The sequence below is a fragment of the Lepidochelys kempii genome, chromosome 13, assembly GCF_965140285.1.
Source record: "Lepidochelys kempii isolate rLepKem1 chromosome 13, rLepKem1.hap1, whole genome shotgun sequence".
NCBI lineage: Eukaryota > Metazoa > Chordata > Testudines > Cheloniidae > Lepidochelys > Lepidochelys kempii.
In genome coordinates, this window is record NC_136392.1 from 29,815,537 (window position 1) to 29,834,609 (window position 19,073).

At 47.2% G+C, this 19,073-nt stretch overlaps 1 protein-coding gene across 5 annotated transcripts in view; it reads right to left on the minus strand.

The window, feature by feature from the left end:
- ACSS2 (acyl-CoA synthetase short chain family member 2) overlaps positions 1–18,472 on the minus strand; it is a 79,052-nt gene extending 60,580 nt beyond the window's left edge. For 3 of the 5 annotated variants that reach the window (XM_073309932.2, XM_078848198.1, XM_073309931.2), the window contains exons 1-2: positions 18,240–18,472; positions 15,504–15,699 (exon numbers count right to left, since the gene is read on the minus strand). In XM_073309932.2, coding sequence (XP_073166033.2) covers positions 15,504–15,699; positions 18,240–18,363 — 320 coding nt within the window. In that variant the 5' untranslated portion in view covers positions 18,364–18,472. Of the gene's footprint in view, positions 1–193; positions 366–15,503; positions 15,700–17,901; positions 18,022–18,239 lie in introns of those variants that run through there. The other 2 variants (XM_073309934.2, XM_073309933.2) reach the window with 2 other exon arrangements.
- Between the last annotated feature and the right edge of the window lie 601 nt (positions 18,473–19,073).

Consider the following 19,073-nt stretch of genomic DNA (forward strand, 5'->3'; position numbering starts at 1 on the left):
CTAATGTAACGTGGATTTATTACAAAAGGCTCCAGAGGTGATCCGAGCAATTACAGGCTGGTAACCCTAATTTCAGTACCAGGCAGACTGGTTGAAACTATAGTAAAGAACCAAATCGTCACACACAGAGATAAACATGGTATGTTGGAGAAGAGTCAACACAGCTTTTGTAAAAAGGGAAATAATGCCTCACCAATCTATTAGAATTCTTTGAGGGAGTCAATAAACATGTGGACGAGGGGAATCCAGTGGATATAGTGTACTTGGACTTTCAGAAAGTCTTTGACAAGGTCCCTCACCAAAGGCTCTTAAGCAAAGTAAAGCAGTCATGGGATAAGAGGGAAGGTCCTTTCATGGATCAGTAACTGGTTAAAAGACAGGAAACAAAGAGGAATAAATGGTTAGTTTTCACAATGGAGAGAGATAAATAGCAGGGTCCCCCAACAATCCGTACCAGGACCTGTCCTGTTCAACATATTAATAAACGTCAAGCATCAGGAGGTAGCCATGTTAGTCTGTATCCACAAAAACAACAAGGAGTCCGGTGGCACATTAAAGACTAACAGATTTATTTGGGCATAAGCTTTCGTGGGTAAAAAACCCACTTCTTATTAATAAATGATCTAGATTAAGAAAAAAGGGAGAACAGTGAGGTGGCAAAATTTGCAGATACAAAATTACTCAAGATGGTTAAGTCCAAAGCTGACTGCGAAGAGCTACAAAGGGATCTCACAAAACTGAGTGACTGGGCAACAAAATGTAAGATGAAATTCAATGTTGTTAAGTGTAAAGTAATGGACACTGGAAAACATATTCCCAATTATACAAACAAAATGATGGGGTCTAAATTAGCTGTTACCACTCAAAGAAGACATCCTGGAGTCATTGTGGACAGTTCTCTGAAACTCAACGTGCAGCAGCAGTCAAAAAAACGAACAATGTTAGAAACCATTTGTCAAGGTTCCTCCCTCACTCTGAACTCTAGGGTACAGATGTGGGGACCTGCATGAAAAACCTCCTAAGCTTATCTTTACCAGCTTAGGTCAAAACTTCCCCAAGGTACAAAATATTACACCCGTTGTCCTTGGACTGGCCGCTACCACCACCAAACTAATACTGGTTACTGGGGAAGAGCTGTTTGGACGCGTCCTTCCCCCCAAAATACTTCCCAAAACCTTGCACCCCACTTCCTGGACAAGGTTTGGTAAAAAGCCTCACCAATTTGCCTAGGTGACTACAGACCCAGACCCTTGGATCTTAAGAACAATGAACAATCCTCCCAACACTTGCACCCCCCCTTTCCTGGGAAATGTTGGATAAAAAGCCTCACCAATTTGCATAGGTGACCACAGACCCAAACCCTTGGATCTGAGAACAATGAAAAAGCATTCAGTTTTTTACAAGAAGACTTTTAATAAAAAATAGAAGTAAATAAAAATAAAGAAATCCCCCCTGTAAAATCAGGATGGTAGATATCTTACAGGGTAATTAGATTCAAAAACATAGAGAACCCCTCTAGGCAAAACCTTAAGTTACAAAAAAGATACACAGACAGAAATAGTTATTCTATTCAGCACAATTCTTTTCTCAGCCATTTAAAGAAATCATAATCTAACACATACCTAGCTAGATTACTTACTAAAAGTTCTAAGACTCCATTCCTGTTCTGTCCCTGGCAAGAGCAGCCTACAGACAGACCCAGACCCTTTGTTTCTCTCCCTCCTCCCAGCTTTTGAAAGTATCTTGTCTCCTCATTGGTCATTTTGGTCAGGTGCCAGCGAGGTTACCTTTAGCTTCTTAACCCTTTACAGGTGAGAGGAGCTTTCCCCTGGCCAGGAGGGATTTCAAAGGGGTTTACCCTTCCCTTTATATTTATGACACCATTAGGATAGGGTTAGATCAGTGGTTCCCAGACTTGTTCCGCCACTTGTGCAGGGAAAGCCTCTGGCGGGCCGGGCCGGTTTGTTTACCTGCCGGCCCGGCCCACCAGGGGCTTTCCCTGCACAAGCGGCGGAACAAGTCTGGGAACCACTGGGTTAGCTGATAAACAGAAAAACGTAATGCTGCTATATAAATCCAGGGTACGCCCACACAGTGAATACTGTGGCAGTTCTGGTCACCCCATTTTCAAAAAGATGTATTCGAACTGCAAAAGATCCACAGAGAAGGGAAACGAAAATGATGAGGGGGATGGAACAGCTTCCATACAAGGAGAGATTAAAAAGACTGGGACTGTTTGGCTTAGAAAAGAAACAACTAAGGGGACACGTGACACAGATCTATAAAATCATAAATGGTGTGGAGCAAGTGAATATGGAAGTGTTATTTACCCCTTCACATAACAAAAGAATGAGAGTCACCCAATGAAATTAATAAGCAAATGATTTAAAAACAAGCAAAAGGCACCAGTATTTCACACAACATACTGTGGAACTCATAGCCATGGGATGTTGTGAAGGCCAAAAGATAAATGGGTTAAAAAGAACTAGATATGTTCGTGGGGGATAGGTCCACCAATGGCAATTAGTCACAATGGTAAGGGATGCAATCCCATGCTCCGGGTGTCCCTAAACCTCCAATTGCCAGAAGCATCTGGCAGCAGCCAGTGTCAGAAGACAGGATACTAGGCTAGATGGACCACTGGTCTGACTCAGTATGGCTGTTCTTATGACTTAGAGAAAGCCCTACTGTTTTCACTCCTGTGAAAGCAAGAAAACCAGTAGTCTATTGCAGTGGTTCTCAACCAGGGGGAATGGCAGTATGGAATAGCTACTCAGGTTCTCCCAGAATACACTCCATTGATACAAACATGGTTCAGCAGCATGGAAAGTGCTGGCCATACAAATATGCACAGCCATAGTTGTGAGGCAGAAAAGCTGCCATGTGAGTACAACTCAACTGTGTGTGTTGCAACCAGATGAGATGAGAAAGTCACTAACTGGTTACAAAGACACCATTAGACTATGTCCCCATTACAAGAGTCAGTCACTGATCCCAAGGCGTACAAGAATGTGCCACTTTGTCTGGTCTTCATAACCATAAGACAGAAAGCCCCTCCGCGTCTCACATCTAAAGCTTCATCCCTACAGATTTTTTATACCTCCAGCTACAGTTTCTGGATATGGGTACCCACTCAGCAAAACATAAAAGCTAGCTTTATTTCCACATAAATGTCTGAAATGTCACATTCTGACAATTATTTAAAAGTCTCTCCTAACAGAGAAGTATTTTTCCTCATCTAACCTGCCATTAATTAAACTGGACCACCAAATTTAATCACTGTATTGGAAATCTATTTTTCTGACTGTATTGTGTTAAGTAGTCTGGCTTCTTACTCAGTTACTGTCTCCAGAGATGTATCATTGCTAATGCATTGCAATTTCCGGAAAGAAATCTTGCAAGAGCCATAAATTGTACACACCCAACCAGCAGAGAGAGAATGAGAATGAATGCCAAACAAGATGCCTAAGAAAAATTGTAGGTGGTAATCATACTGAGCAAATAGGAACTGCCACAGCAGCTCAAACTACTGCTCCTTTGCAGCCTGGAACTGAATCTCTGCCAATGACAACAATGTGATGAAAAAGGACTCAGGAATCACCTCTGGAATAATCCAAACTGGAAGCTCCTTCCCTAACTCAGGTAGTTAGCTGAGCTTTTGGCTTACGCCTTGTGCGTGGGAGTTTCCACATGAACAGTACTGCAAGTGAACATGGGTGAACGTTACCTTAGGGGTCTTTTGCTAAAAGGGGATTGTTAGGTGAGGACACAGCTCTGTTCTTCCACTGTGAGCCTTTGGGGTTTGTCTCTTCATGGAGCTGTTCAAGGCCAGCTACTTCTGAATAGCTCTATGCATGGACATGCTTATTCTGGAAGAAGTGTTTTGTTCCTGTGTAACTCTAGTTTAATACACTTCGCAAGTATGGTTAAGTTACACAGGAACAAACCACTTACTCTAGAATAAGTACACCCACGCATGGAGTTATTCAGGAATGGCTGTTCCTGAATAGCTCCATGTGTATACAAGCCCTTAGTTAAAGGCAACATGCACCAGAAAAAGAGACTGAGCAGTCACTGTCTTTTCCCTTCGGTCCTCCTCCTATATGGCCCAGGACACCCATCATCTGAGGGCAGCACCATCCCAAGCCACTTCCGACCACAGAGCAGGGAAAACAAACATGGTACTGGGAGCAGTGGAAGGAAACATCCCTATGTAGGCTCCCAACTGCATCTTGCTATCAGCCCAGCCTCACAGAGAGGTTGCATCTTATGGCAGGGAGTGGAACCTTGATTTGTTCTGCACGGAAGCCCTCTTGCCCTGGGCTTCCCTGCTGTGGCAGCTCAGGTCTGTTTTAGCCCTAATGCCACACTATCTCTGGATCCGTGGACTCTGTCCTTGCCTGGGTTAAAGTTTCAGCTATTGTTCAACAATCAGGCTAAGACTTTGAAAAGGGGAAAACTAAAAGAATTTTTGCCCAGTTCTTGAGACTCATTGGTTTAGACTGTACATTGTCTCTCCAGGTTTTGTAAGTTTAAGGAATTCCCCTCCCTTCACCTGCCAAGTGCCAGGCTCTGGATTTCGCTGGCTGCAGTTGGTGGCCTCACTAACGTTTCAAAGCAGCATAAGGATTCCTTGCACCATTCTAGATGTTTGAGACACCAACTGTTTGCAGAAGAAAAAGTCCCAGCCTCAAGTCTTGGCAGGTGATAAGCTCTGTAGGTCTCCAATGCCTTACACACAGGACTTGTGAACAAGGAAGGTTGGAGTTAGTTTTTTGGACAGGTGTTCTGGTCAGGAGTTAGCTTCTACACTGAGATACTTTGGGTCACATCTCAGCCCACCCCACACCTCTACTTGCTTTAGCCTTCTGTTAAAGCAAGAAGCTCACTGTCCTGGTGCCAGCCTATTCTCTTCATGTATTCCTCAGTATTGCAGCCAGGAACATTTCAATCTGACACACACACACACACGTCCCTGCAACAAGCACTGAGGTAGCCAATGTGCAAGTTCACCAAGCTCATCCATCAATGCTGCGAACACAACAGAAGAACTTCCTGGCACCTCTCTACGCCCTAGCAGCCTACACCTGCCATGCAGACTTCAAGCTTTGCTTCTTGCTCAGCTTTCAGAAGCGAAAAAACAATTCCAAATGACCAAAGAACCTGTAGGTTACCTGTCTGGATAACAATGTCTGGTGTGACGGGGCAAGCGAGCCAATGCTTCAAGCACAGATTTATAGGTTTTAGGAAGTAGTCTGTTATCTGAGAATCGTAACGAATCACTCCTATCACTGGGCCGATACAGACTGTGCTAAACTGACAACGGGATTTTACTGCTCTGATTTGTTTCTGCATTGTCACCAACGTCTCCACTGTGACTACTGCATTTCCGCTGAGATGGCTGGGGCAGAGAGTTTACAACACAGGCCATTTTGAGGATGAGTCACAGGGCCATTTCTTCAATAACAGCCGAAATTCTGAAGCTCTGATCATTAAGAAATGTGTATTTTTAAGAAAGCCTAGTTCTACATCTCTCTCTAGGGTGTGGGGGGGAGTTTGATGGACACTAGACCCCAACCTGATTTGGAAAAATGCCCTGGAAACAAGTTTCAGACATTGGCAACTGTATTTTCTGGGCCTAGCCACCATTCCCCTTAGACCAAGCCAACAGGATCGGGAAACACTTTACCATGCATGGCCCTGCTGCCAAGAGACTCTGCCTAGCCCCATCTCAGCTGCAGCCACACCTATCAAAAGCTAATCTCATTTAAACACACTAGTTTTAAATTACAATCAAATAAGCTCCCACACCCTAATACCTAACAGCTGAATATGGAGGATCTACATGGATAACTTCACTAATAGAACAAACACCAAGTTCCCTTCAATCTCTTCTCTGGTCCTTTGTGCTTTTTAAATAAATATCCAAACCGAATGAGAAGGTTCCCTACCTTTACCACATCCAAACAGAGCTGAGAAGCCATTCGACTGTATTTTACACACGCACACTAACCAGTGGGGCCTCAGAGCCAAACCTGGGGAAGAGCTCCTTGTGCAACCTTGCCACTGCTAGCGCTGAGAGCCTTTCAGCTAACCAGCTAGGAGACAACACTCAGAGAAGCTCACCAGGCTCTCAATGGCCTTTGCTAAACAGAAGAACAAAAAGTTCAACATTTCCAAACTGAGACTAATTTAGCTTTACTCAGTATCCAGGAGCTGAAGCACCCAGAGTGAGTGCCTCAGACCAGCCCCAGCTGTGATGCAGGCATGACACGAAATCAGTCCTCTCTGCAGAACAAGACACACATCGCCGCTGAATGACAAAGGGCGAAATCAGCTGAAATGCAGTGTCCCAACATGGCTAAAGCTCTCTCAGTCCAGCTTCTGACTTCAGTTACGCACTACAAATTTTCCACTATTCCCTTACTTTAAGGACAGGCTCATTGGGCAAGTCACACCCATGAGTTTGTCAACACTAGATTTTAACTCAAGTCAGTGTTTATATGCTCGCGAGGACACTCCACAAACATTTGTGGTTGCCCCTAGGGTCAGTCAGTTTGTGGGCTTCCTTTGCTAGCAATATGTACTAGGGCACCTGGAAAGTCTGGCTGGCAAGAAAGTTCTGAGTTCTGGGCAGTTTCCTGCACTGAGGGCTTCCACCTCAGTATGGTGCAGAAGCATTCTGCAGTAAGAACACCCGGGAATTGTCCTTTTGACAGATGAGCTATGGAAGCCTACTGGGCAATGAATATGTCCATCTCGATACCCCCACACTAGTAGACTTGGGGCTGGAGATATGTTGTGAGACTCCCCAGGATTGCGCCCATTCTCAGTAGACTCTCTCTCACGCCCTGTTTTCTCTGTCTGGGCATTTGCTTGGACAGAGCCTATTTAGTCATTTTTTCAGGTTTTCTTCCAGGATCCCTCAATAGACTGAAAATTTTGAAGGGTTTTTCTTATTTCCTGTTTTGTGCCTCTTCAAAAGACAGCCAGTCATTAGGAGTCACTGGCAGAAACCATCCCCACCCAGATGATGGGTAAGTTTGATCCACAACATAAAGGCTTCTCTCTGCTTCATGTTTTAATATCCAGCTCTGTCTTGGTGCTTCTGGGGCTCCCATCAATGAAGCATCCAGCAGCTCACACACACTAATGGGTTCACCCTCCACAGCTCTGTGAAGCAGGGCAGTATTCTTGCAAGAGTCAAGCAATGTCACTTGTGCACTGAAAAAGCTGGCACTGCTGCTGCACTGAGTTTCAGAGCAATCCCCTGGAGTCTGGAACTCTCAAATTGCACAACTAGGCTACAACACACTTTTACCCTCATTTTTAAGGGCAGCAAATGTCTGGGTTATTCAAATATATCTGCTATATTTTACTGTTTACAGCTTTATTCCAGCCACTCTGGGTACATGCATTAGCTGGTTGTTTCTGGCAGGATGGAGAGCACAGAAATGATTGACAGGGCTGGACTGTAGGGGGCTACCAACAGCATGGTACATGAAACAGCAGCGCTATACACAACGGTTCGGTACTGGCCAGCTGGCCAAAGCAGCTGAGCTCATTAGAACGTCATAGGCAGTGAAACACATGGGCTGAAAGAGACGCCATTTATTTCAACAGAGCTCTAAGTACACAAACGTTACCTTCTCCATTTCCCAAGTGGCATTATTTCTCTTAAAGAGCATCAGATCAGCTGGGCTGTGCCTGCACCAAGACAGCCATGTTTAGAGAGGCCAAGCAGTTGGGCACAAGATAAATCAGAGAGTTATTAAACTGAAGGGTGAGCATCAAGGAGCCTGCAGTCATCACCTGCCCAAAGTGAGACAGAGTGGGATTTTCAAAGGGGCCCAGCAATGGCCTAACTCTGCCCCACTGAAGACAATGGGAGCATTACAACAGCCTGTAGTGAAAGCAGAGCTGGGTCAATGCAGAGTGCTTCTGAAAATCCACCCTCAGTGTTACAGCAACACTGGCCCAATGCTTGCCTTGGGCTAGCGCCAGAGAGACTGCTACCATAATTGGGGTTCAAAAATAATACACAAATGGCACTGACGGGTGAGGTGTGTGCTGATGTCTCAGGTTGCCCAGAAGCAAAGGCAAAAGCTCCTCAGCCATTTATGGTATGAAGGCATTTGGAAGCCTTAAAGGTCAGAAACTTTAAAGAGTAAGGCATGGTGAAAACACAACCTACAGCTGCCATCACTTGAGTATGGAGGGGTAGCCTATGGAGACTGCTCGCAGAGCTCCATCCTAAGCTGTGCATGAGGCTGCTCAGATGGAGATGGTCACCAGCATGCAATGTGCTTGTAGTTTCCAGGGGCCACTCTGCCAACTCTGAAAGTTGATAGCAGCAATACGTTCCAATCTATGCTCTTGAAAATTTGCCAGTGTGACCCTCAACTGGGCAAAATGCTTGGTTTAAATTCAAGCGTAGATTCTGGAGAACTTTATAATGTGCAGAAAACCCCAAATCCTCCCATCATGTATACGTCCACATCCAGGTCATCTACTGTCCCACATTGGCAGGCTGTATTAAATAACTAATCTCTCCAGTCTCCTGGTCCCTATTAACAACAGTCAGGGAACACTGTCTGGTTTTTCCGGCACTGCATTTCTAAACCCTAAGCTTTCTAAACTTCTAAGCTTTCTTCCTTTCAGAAAGATTTATTTGAAGAATTTTGGAATAAATGCCCAAACACTCTGGTTATCAGCTAAAGCAGTAGCGACTCAACCAGATACTTTCCCCTCTACAATTCATCCTAATATTTGCTCCTTCTTAACATAGCATTTTATGTTTACCCCAGATTCAGACTGGGCAAGCCCATTAATTGTAATATCCTCTTTTTCTTTTTTTAACAGAGCTGCAGTAAAACTGCCAGAATTTGTTACTGTCTCTGCTTCCCCCTTTTAAAAATGATGATTCATATTTAGTGCTCAAGAAAGCAAGTAACCAAGACGTTCTTAAAATGATCAGAGCCGGCAGGCGCCATAGAACGCTCAGAGCTGTGCTACTGTCCCACCTAACCAGCAGCATGCCAATGCCACCCCAATCCTAGGCACTCCTCACTGCTCTGCCAGCGCCTCTTGGTCCTCATGTGCAGCAACCCCTAGTGCTCCAATCCCACTTCTCCCTGAATACATCCCGAGGCTCTTAAATCCCAAATGGCTGTCACTGCAACTGTACAATGGACAGGGTGTCTCTCTTCAAGAGGCCAAGTTACATGCTACAGGTTCTCCTACACACAGACCAAGGTTTAAAAAAAAACCCCAGTCACTTACCTACTCTGTAACTGTTATTCTTCAAGATGTGTTGCATTATTTAATCCACTCCAGGCACGTGTGCACCAGTGTACTCAAGATAGTGCACTGGGTATGCACCCCCCTAGAGTGGAATAGACGTGGGCAATCCCTGGAAGGGCACATTTCTACCTTGGGAATTAGAGGTTAGGGTGGTATTAGGTTACAAAGTTTTGCCTTTTAACTCTCCTGCCTGCTTTATTTATTTATTTTTAACACCTCAAACTACTGAGGCAGTGACATAACCCTGTGATCTCAAAGAAGCCTCAGCACCAGGTAACTAACTGCAATGCTGCATTTAGGACAAAGATCTTTTATTTCAAACAAATGAGTTATCTGGGGCACATTTCCCGGTTTTCTGTTGCTTTTTAGGCTGTTGCAGCAACACCAATCATAGAAAGAGGAATCCCAAGTGGCAGAGGACAGGAAATAAAAGTATTTTCAAATGTTCCCAGGCAGCAGGAGATGCCCAGGAACGATCTGCAAGGAGAAGAAACTGAAAACATCTTGCATTTACTCAAGATGGCTGCTGCCTCTATTCCTGCTGGAGTTCTGTTATCGACAAAGAGAGTCCTATTAAAGGAAATAAAAGTGATACGCACCATGCACATAGAGGCAAGAGATCAGAGAGATAACTGCTGACCTTTGTGATGAAAAAGCAACCCCACTTGGGCAACAGTTACACTGCTGCCAGCGGTTACGACCCTGACATACCACCAAGCCTGCAACTCTGCTCTGGCTTTCAATTCCCACCCCCAGCAGCTCTGGCCACTTTACAATAGTCTTCTATTACAAATTTCAAAATTAGTCAATTGCATACGATCCCTCTGGGAGGTCTGGTGACAATTAACAGAGCTATATCACCCCACCAGCAACCTCTGACTAACGAAACGGGGCATGATTCTCCTCTCTCTCACGCTGGTGTAAACTGGGAGTAATGCCACTGCATCCAAAGCACGTCACTCTCAGTCAGGTGTGGGAGGGAAATCAGGCCCAAGATCTAACTTTTGGCATTCCCTTCCCAGGTGTTTATTACCAGACCCTGCATTACACACCATCATTGCCAATTGCTCCTCTCCGGAAAGGACAAAAACCACATAGCATATTTATCTGCACCACGTTCTGGAGCTAGTCATTCTCCCATAATTGGTGACCTATATTCCATCATAATCTTGAATTCTCTCCCACCTAACTTTGCCAAAATTTAACCACCTGCCTCCAAATTAGCCTGACAAGAGCCCTCCCAAGAGGGGAGATTGATGGCAAGTTTGAGGGAAATTAGTCAAGGTATTTCCCGACCTAGGGATTCCCTAGAATGGGGTTCTCAAACTTTTTTCCCCTGAGGCCCACCTGTGCAACTGCAATAGGCACCGCGGCCCACTATTAACATGCATCCGTCAGGGAGGGGGCACCCTGGGGCATGCATGGCCCCTTGCCTCAGCAGGGACTGGGGCCAGTGAGAGGGTGAAGGGTGCAGGCAGGTGCCACAGCCAGTCCCTGCCAACACACTCCACCTCAGCAGCCTGTTGAGTGCCTTAAGCTGGTCACCTGGCAGCCCTACCTCAGTTACCCACCCGGCACGCCTGACAGGCACCCCCCTGCCTGGGAACGAGGGAAGGGCTTGGGGGCCGCCAGTGCTAAGCAGAGACAGGCACTCGGGTCGCGCCCGCCTGTTACCTTGATGGTCCCAATCATCCACCACCAATCCTCGATCCCTGGTGGGACCGTGGGGCTGAGAGCCACACATCGCTGGATGTAGCAGCTAGGGAGCGGGGCTGGCCACGAACCCTCCTGCCTCCTTCAGCTGCCATGGGAGCCATCACTTCTCAGGGCCGGCCCCTTCTATTGACCCTCCGCCTCCATTTCGCCTTCCAGGGGCACTGGGCTCCTCTGGATCTTGGCAGAGACCATCACCGGCCACCACTCCACCAACATATATAGTTTGGGGGGCAATGCCCCACAATACCACCCAACTCCACCCATGGCGGACCATGCAGGACTGTGTTGCAGCCAACCTTTGGGCCGTGGACCACATTTTGGGAACTCTTGCTCTAGAAGAGCTGTCTTGACTTTCAGAAGAGTTTCTCAATGTCTTTTTGGCATGTCATAGCTCAAAAATACTTGGATCTAAACTCCAACATTTGTATTGCAGAGATGGCTGAGTGCTTTTCACTAATGTGGGGGTGGAGGGAATAGTTATAATTAATTCTGGGGGAGCTATAAGTACTTTAAGTTGTGTGCATGTTCCCAATGTACAATGCTCACCCTCTGACACTCACAACCCCTGGTTACAGGCTTCCTAAAGGTCCACTCCATAGCTACTGTGCCATATTTTCCTCAAGTCTATAGCCACATGTGCCTTATGTTCCTTATACTACTTACTCTTGGGGGAATTCTGCACCACTGCACATGCACAGAATTCATGTTTCCCTGCAGATTTTTTTTCTCCTCACAAAATACATGCTGCCAGTGAGGCACTACAGTTACACCTTTCGCCCACCAGATGCTGCTGTGGCACCAGAACGGAGGTCAACTGGCTCACTGACCATGGCAGCCAGCCATGGTGAGGAAGGAGAGCCTGCATTCCTCACAGAACCCTGCCCGCAGGGCCAGGTGAGGAGGCACAGGATATGGGGGGCGGGCGCAGAGGGGCGGGAAGACAGACAGACAGACAGAAATACACATGGAGCTGCTCAGGGGTCACATAGACTGGGGTTCAGAACGGCTAGTGGAGGGGAATTCTGGGGCGGAGGCTGAATGGGAGTGGGGTTGCAGGGCCACATGGGGATGGGAGTGGAGGGGATGGCGGTGGGACATATGGGAACAGTGGCAGATATGCCTGACTAAATGGGACAGGCTAGGGGTCAGCTAGCATCTGCACGGGGGAAGCTCCCTAATTCCCTAACAACCTCCCACCCCCACCCCAAAAAACCCTGTTCCATACTTCTCCCACCCACACCCAACAACCCTCCAAGTTCACCCCCAGGCTCCTTCCCAGCTTCCCTCTCCCTCAGCGCCTCAATTACCACTGACTCCCCCAAGACTTTATACTGCTTCTATGGGGTGCATGAAATACATTTCTGCATTGTAGTTTAAAAGAATGATTAATGAGAGTTCTGTATTAATATATTTAGTGAGGAATCTATTTGTCAAAAATCATTTATTGAATCTATTTTGTTATCTGTATTGTTACAGACATACTTGCTGACAGGTATCTTGAAATAATTTACCAAAATAATTGAAACCAGCGTGATTATATTGTGTTATTTTGACAAAAAAAATATGCAGAATTTTAAAATATTGGGTGCAGAATTTTTTATTTTTTGGTGCAGGATCCCTCCAGGAGTAACCGCGGCATGCACATCGTATAGCTACAGACATTCTAACACCAGCTTCAGAACAAGGAAGTCATGCCAGCTTTAGAATGTTCATAGGCAAGCCGAAGATTTCTCCCACAATATATTAATTTATGACCCTTGTGTGCTACTAAAATTTATTTTACCACCACCACAACAGTGCTACAAGATGTCCAGAACCAATATTTACATCTCTGACATCCACTGTGGATTTCTCCGAGTGTGTCAGGCACTCTTACAAAGCCTGTCAAATCAAATCCAAAGAACTTCAGGCAAACAACTTTTTCTACCCTTACTGAAGACTGAAATCGTAGGCTGCTGACGGCCTGTCAGAACCTTCTACGTGCAGGTTTATATGAACTCGGAATGCCCAGCCTGAATGAACAAAGCATGCACACGCACATAGAAATCCTGGCCCGCTCGCCAACATGCCACACAGTTTGTAAGATGTGTACTTTTACCTGCTCAAATAAATTGGTTAGTCTCTAAGGTGCCACAAGTACTCCTTTTCTTTTCACCTGAATGAGTTTACAATAGTTTTCATAAGGAATTTAAAGAGTCATCTTAAATTAAGAAAAGCTGCAGAATTTATTCAGTATGTATGTTGGTGAAAAATATTTATTCACCAACATGTAGGCCTGTCTATACTAATAAAAATTTACCAGTATAACTATTTCTTAGGGGGTGGGATTTTTTTTTTTTTTACTGAAGTTACATTGGTTAAAGCTTTTGTGTGGATACGGTTATATTGGTATAAAGGTGACTTATACCAGTCTCCTCCCCATACAGGAATAGTTATGACAGTATTAAAGTACCTTTTTATTGAGGCCATGTCTACACTACAGACTTCTGCCAGCATTGACGCGTCAGTCGGTATGAAGAGGTGTGATTCCCCAATTGACATAGCTATGCCAGCAGAAGCCCCTAGTGAGGACATAATTATACCAACAGAATTGTGTTTTTACCAGTATAGCTTGTTTTGATCAGGGTCTGTATGAAATAAGCTATACCAGTAAAAGCACAGCTTTGGCCAGTATAAGCTATGTCCACACTAGGATCAGTATACTTGCACTGGCAAAGAACCCCTAGTGTGGACGTGGTCCAATATACTCATATGAATGCATCCAGTCTAGAGGGTTGTACCATTCTGACTACAGCGCTACACTGTACAGCTTCCTTCCATACTACCATTGGTTCTTACCACATAAGTCCCACAATTGAGAACTCTATGCTTAAAAGGTTCATATCTGTTGGTGGGGGAGCTGAATGTTTGATATCTTTGTACTTGGAGGCATGTGTCCCTTTGAAAGGCAGTGTGGAATGACCATGCCCACTTTTGTATATTATAACCAAGTATATGTTTTTCAGTGGACTGCATGTGACCCTAAAGAAACCAGGAGTCATGGGAACATACAATGTAAACAGATGCGGTCTGGTTCAAGTGATACAGCAGCATGAGACCCCTTCAAGATGAGTAAGGTAGCCTAACTACTATTACATTTTGGGAGTCACTGATAGTGAGTATTCTTCAACATGGCACCTTAGCACCAAATCTCCAGGTTTTCTAGCAATTGCTCTTTTGGTTCAGGATGGGAATTCCAGGTGTAAATAACTCTACAGAAAGTGTTTTCAGAACTGTTATTGGCCTAAACTTTCAGACTTTTCCTCAATGCAGTGTTTTGCCTGTGGCTAAAAGCAAAACACGCAATGCTTCAACAAGAATGTATGAAAGGCACATGGACTCAACAGCACTGACATATCCATGCATTACTTTGCTTTCCACACGAAATTCAGATTTTTTCACCTTGAGCCTGCAGCCTTGCCCAAACGGCACAAGATTGGAGGTAGGAGGTGGGTTTCACCCTTGTTCTGACACGGATTTGTTTTGTGACTTTGCAGAAGTTTATATCTGACCCTCAGTTTCCTCATCTGTAAAGTGATATTTACCTGCTTCATAAGGGTACGTAGGTGCTATCAGCCAGTGACTGAGGTGGGACTAAGACGTGGGAGGTCCTGCCTACCACCCCAGCACTTACTCATCTAGACCACAAGGACTCTAGCAATGCACCATCTTCTCAGCATAGCTTTTACATTATTTAGAAAATCTGCATCTGCTGACTGCAAGCTTCCTAGAATACATGCTCAATTCTAGGCCAAGCCATTTTGGAATTCTGACAAGCCAGCAAAGAAAGTTAAAATGTGTTGTAGGGGATCCATGTAGATACCATGGAGCTTTGAAGAAGTTAAAGAAGGTTTCACAGCCAGCTTCTAATGGGAAGCTAACTCTAATCATAACTATGGAAAGAGCAGAGTCTCCCCGTCATTTACCTCTCAGATCATTATGTTTTAACATGTACCTTAACAGAGGTCAGTATCAGTTATATGCTTTACTCTAGGACCATGGTTTTCAACCTTTTTTCATTTGCAGACGCCTAAAAAATTTTGAATGGAGGTGCAGACCCCTTTGGAAATTCAACCTGTGGTCTGCGGACCCCTACCATAGATGTCTTAGACTGAAAACTGACTGAACAGAATTAAACTATAAATGTTCCACGTGCTTGGCACGGCATTTGATGCAACGTGAGAAAGGGCGCTAAACTGTAGGCTTCTACAGTAACGACAACACTTCCGGGTTTTGACCTGTAAGAGGGGACATTCACATATTTCTGATTGATCAGAAAAACGGAATGCCTTTTCTGGGATCTGAAACTTTATTTTCATAGTCACCTTTCGCGGACCCCTTAGACAGTCTGCAGACCCCCAGAGGTCCACGGACCACAGGTTGAGAATCACTTCTCCAGGATTACATGCAGACACTTCTATATTATAATAAAAGCAGAACATTACCAGTAAAAAGCAATTTTGTCCCCAAGTTTTTTTTCATTGACATTTCTATCCAACAGGTTGTAGCAGATGTTGGTTGTAGCCCCTTTCATCCATTCAATAAAGATTTTCCCTTTTGTCACATCAAAGTTGTACTTCAGAAAGGGTCCAGAGTGTTGGCTCCTCCAGTAAAATTCCTTAGCAATGTCATCCCAGAATTCTGCAAAAGTAACACAGTCAAACCTTAAGTGACAAAAATGGATAAAGACACATTTAACATCTGAAGAAAAAATTCAGTGGTCCTTCCTAGGAAATAGAAATAGGGTTAAATTCAGTGGAGGCTTGAAACCTGTTACACTTCATGCAATGAAAGTTTGCATGAGCTAAGGCTTCTTTTAAAAGCAGCCTTTACCACCCTCATCAAGTCCCCTTCTAATACTCACTCTTATGCAAAACTGGTTCTACTGAGATTACAAGACATGGTGGTGCATCTGCCACCAACCTATTCTTCAACTACATGAAAGCATTTTACCTTCTTCCAAAATATGGAGATAATGTTACATTTCAACTTTGCAATTTCTTCTAATGTTCAAGAGATCTGTCTCCAGCTGTGTCCTCACACCATGCAGATTGTGTAACATGCCCATTCTTTCCAGAACGAAACCCCACCCCTTTTTCAAGGAGCAGATTTTTCTACTAGCCCACTCTGAGCTTCAAATACTTTGAGTCATGTAGAGTAATTCCTGGGAACATCACCATTTTTCCTGTGGTTTTAGAAAACTAACTGTATGTCCATAATATGGACTGGTTAATATGATCACAGATATACCAGCAAAGGCACCACACTCACTGACAGGTTTAGAAGCACCGGCATTTACCCAAGAGCAATGTTTGACACAACATGCACAGTTCTGATGAAAAACTCTACACCTACTTGTACTGTGCAAGCACAGAGTAATTTGCATTTGATTACAAGGGAGTATCAAAACAGAGTGACAGCCCTGGGAAATGCACCGAGTGCATTACCTCTGAGGACAACGGAGAGATATCTGTGAGGTGTGCCCTAGCAGAGCATAGGAGAGATGGCATGCAGAGACAGTGGGAAGTGAATAACAGCCAGCCTACTTCTGCTAGCAAATGCCTCCTAAAGGACCTCCTCAAAACCAGTATTTGTCCCTCCCCACTGCCAAACCATACAAAATACTGCTAGTAAGACAATTCCCCCCATGATCAGTGTCCACCATAATAATCTCCTGCCCCCATCTTTCAACCCCTCCAGTGGCTCTCCTCCTCCTTCACTATATCAAATTCAAGCTTGTTACCACCTTCATAGCCCTGTATAACTCTGCCCCCTCTACACAGCCACCCATGACTCATTCCCTGTCCTCCCCGGACCTTCCACCTCACTGCATGTTTGTCAGCATCTAACACAAATGTCCATGCTTTCCTCCACACTGTGTCTAACATTCAGAAAATCCTTCCTGAGCTTATGTCAACCCTGTCCTCATTCCCAACCCTCCAGGAGAGAGACCCTCTGGGGTGCCATTGTCACTCCTGAGTGACTTAGGCATTTAAATATATTTGTGAACACAAATGGATATTAGTTGCTCACACACCATAAATCTGCCCAGCTGGTGAACTCCTTAGACTAGGAACTGTGCCTTCCTGTTTGAAAAAGATCTAGCGCACAGTGGGCACTGCAGAAATACTACGATCATTATATTTTTTCCCACCCACAAAGATAAGGCTCGTTTTAGGGAGAGGTAGAAAGGCAAGGCAGGGGGTAGACCGTGGTAGAGGTCACCAGCATTCTGGCACATTCTCCTTTCCAACCAGTCACAGAAAGATCACTCTCAAGCAGTTTTGCTTCCTCACACTGCATAAGACAGCCCTTGGGCAGCACCACAGGGCAGTGGCTTAGGCATGGGACTGCATCCACAGACCCAAGTTCCTTTTCCAGCAGCACTGCTAGCAACGTGCCTGCTGCCGGGGAAGTAAGAGCCTCTGCACCTCAGATCCTCCTCCTTGAACAGAGGCCGCTCAGCCGCCTGCGCGAAGCCCAGACCTGCGGCTGAAGAGCGTTACAGAGGCGGTGCCGGTCCCTTCCTCCCCACGCTGGCAGTGCCCAGCTGTATGAAGCTCAGAGGAGGGGGAGGATCTGAGGTAACGAACAGAGAACGGGTTTCAGTTTTAGAAACCACAGTCTGGCTTTACAGCAGGGTTCCCCTAGGCAAACACAGGGCGGAAGGCCCCGGCGCAGGAAGCCCTGCTCTGAGGGGCATCGGTGCATAAAGAGCACATCAAGTCCAGGCCTTAGTTTGTGCCAGGGCCGCGCCCCAGCACCTCTGTCAGTCACGAAAGTACAAACTCGGCAGGAGCCCCGCACCGCTTTGGCTCCGGAGGAAGCGCTGGTTAAGCCTACCGGAGGCTCTGCTCTGGTTCAGGCAGCACAGCCCGACGGGCACCCGGGGCAGCCCCACGCCGGGCGGGAGGGGCCGGCGGAACGACCCGCCCTCGCCTCGGTGCGGACCCCCGCCGCACGCAGGGCTTTGCGCCGCGCCTACAGGCCCGGGGCGGGCAGCGGCCGGGGGCGGGGAGCCGGAACCGCGGCTCCGGCTCCTGCCCCGCCTCGGGCCCCTCGGGCCCGGCTCCGGGGCTCCCGGCAGGGCAGCGGGGTCGCGCCCCAGCCCGGGGAGCGGCCGGGCACAGCGGGGCCGGGGCTCCGTGCCCAGGCAGGCCTGGCCCCGCCCCGGCACTCACCCTGCGGCTCCTCCACCGAGCGGCGGTAGCGCTCCCGGTAGGCGGCCAGGCTGGGCACGTGGGCCTCCAGCACCAGGCTCGGCGGCGCCCGGAACAGCCTGTCGCGCTCGGCCGGCAGCGCCATCCTCCTGCCGGGCAGCGGGCAGGACACTGAGCGAGCAGCGCAGCGCGCCGCGCCGAGCCGCCCGGGGTGTGAGGCGGGCGGGTTTGGCCGGCAGGGCCCGCCCCCGGAGCCGCCCCCCTGGCCCAACGCGCCAGGGGAGCCCGGGCCGGGAAGCCTCCGCCCGGGAGCGCTTAGCCGCCCCCCCCCCCCGCCCCCGGAGTTTTCTCCCCCCGGCGCAGTGCCGCCGCGGGACTCATCCCTTCAGGGCGCTGCACAGAGTATCCCGCCCCCCAGTGTCCCTGCCCCCGGTACCCGCCCCCCTGTGTCCCTGCCCAGGGTACCCCACCCCCCTGTGTCCCTGGCCGGCGTACCCCCGCCCCATGTCACCACGCAGGGTAACCCCCAGTCCCCCCAGTGTTACTGTCTACTGTACCCCCAGCGCCCTCGTCACTGCGCAGGGTTATCTGTGCTTCTCCCCCGGAACAGTGCCCGAGCGGGACTCGGGACTCACCCCCCCACATTGCCCTTGAGCACTTAGCTCATCACTGTGGGGGAGCAGGGTTTACAGCAGAGCAAAGCAGGAGCGGGAGCTGTGCGTGTGCTCTCCCCCCCCCCACACCTCTGCTGAGGACAGTGACCTCCAGCAGGACCCCACTGCCATCACTTCCTCTATTGACACCCCACATCGATCAGGGGGCCGGCTGCACAATCCTCATAGCGCTCTCAGACAG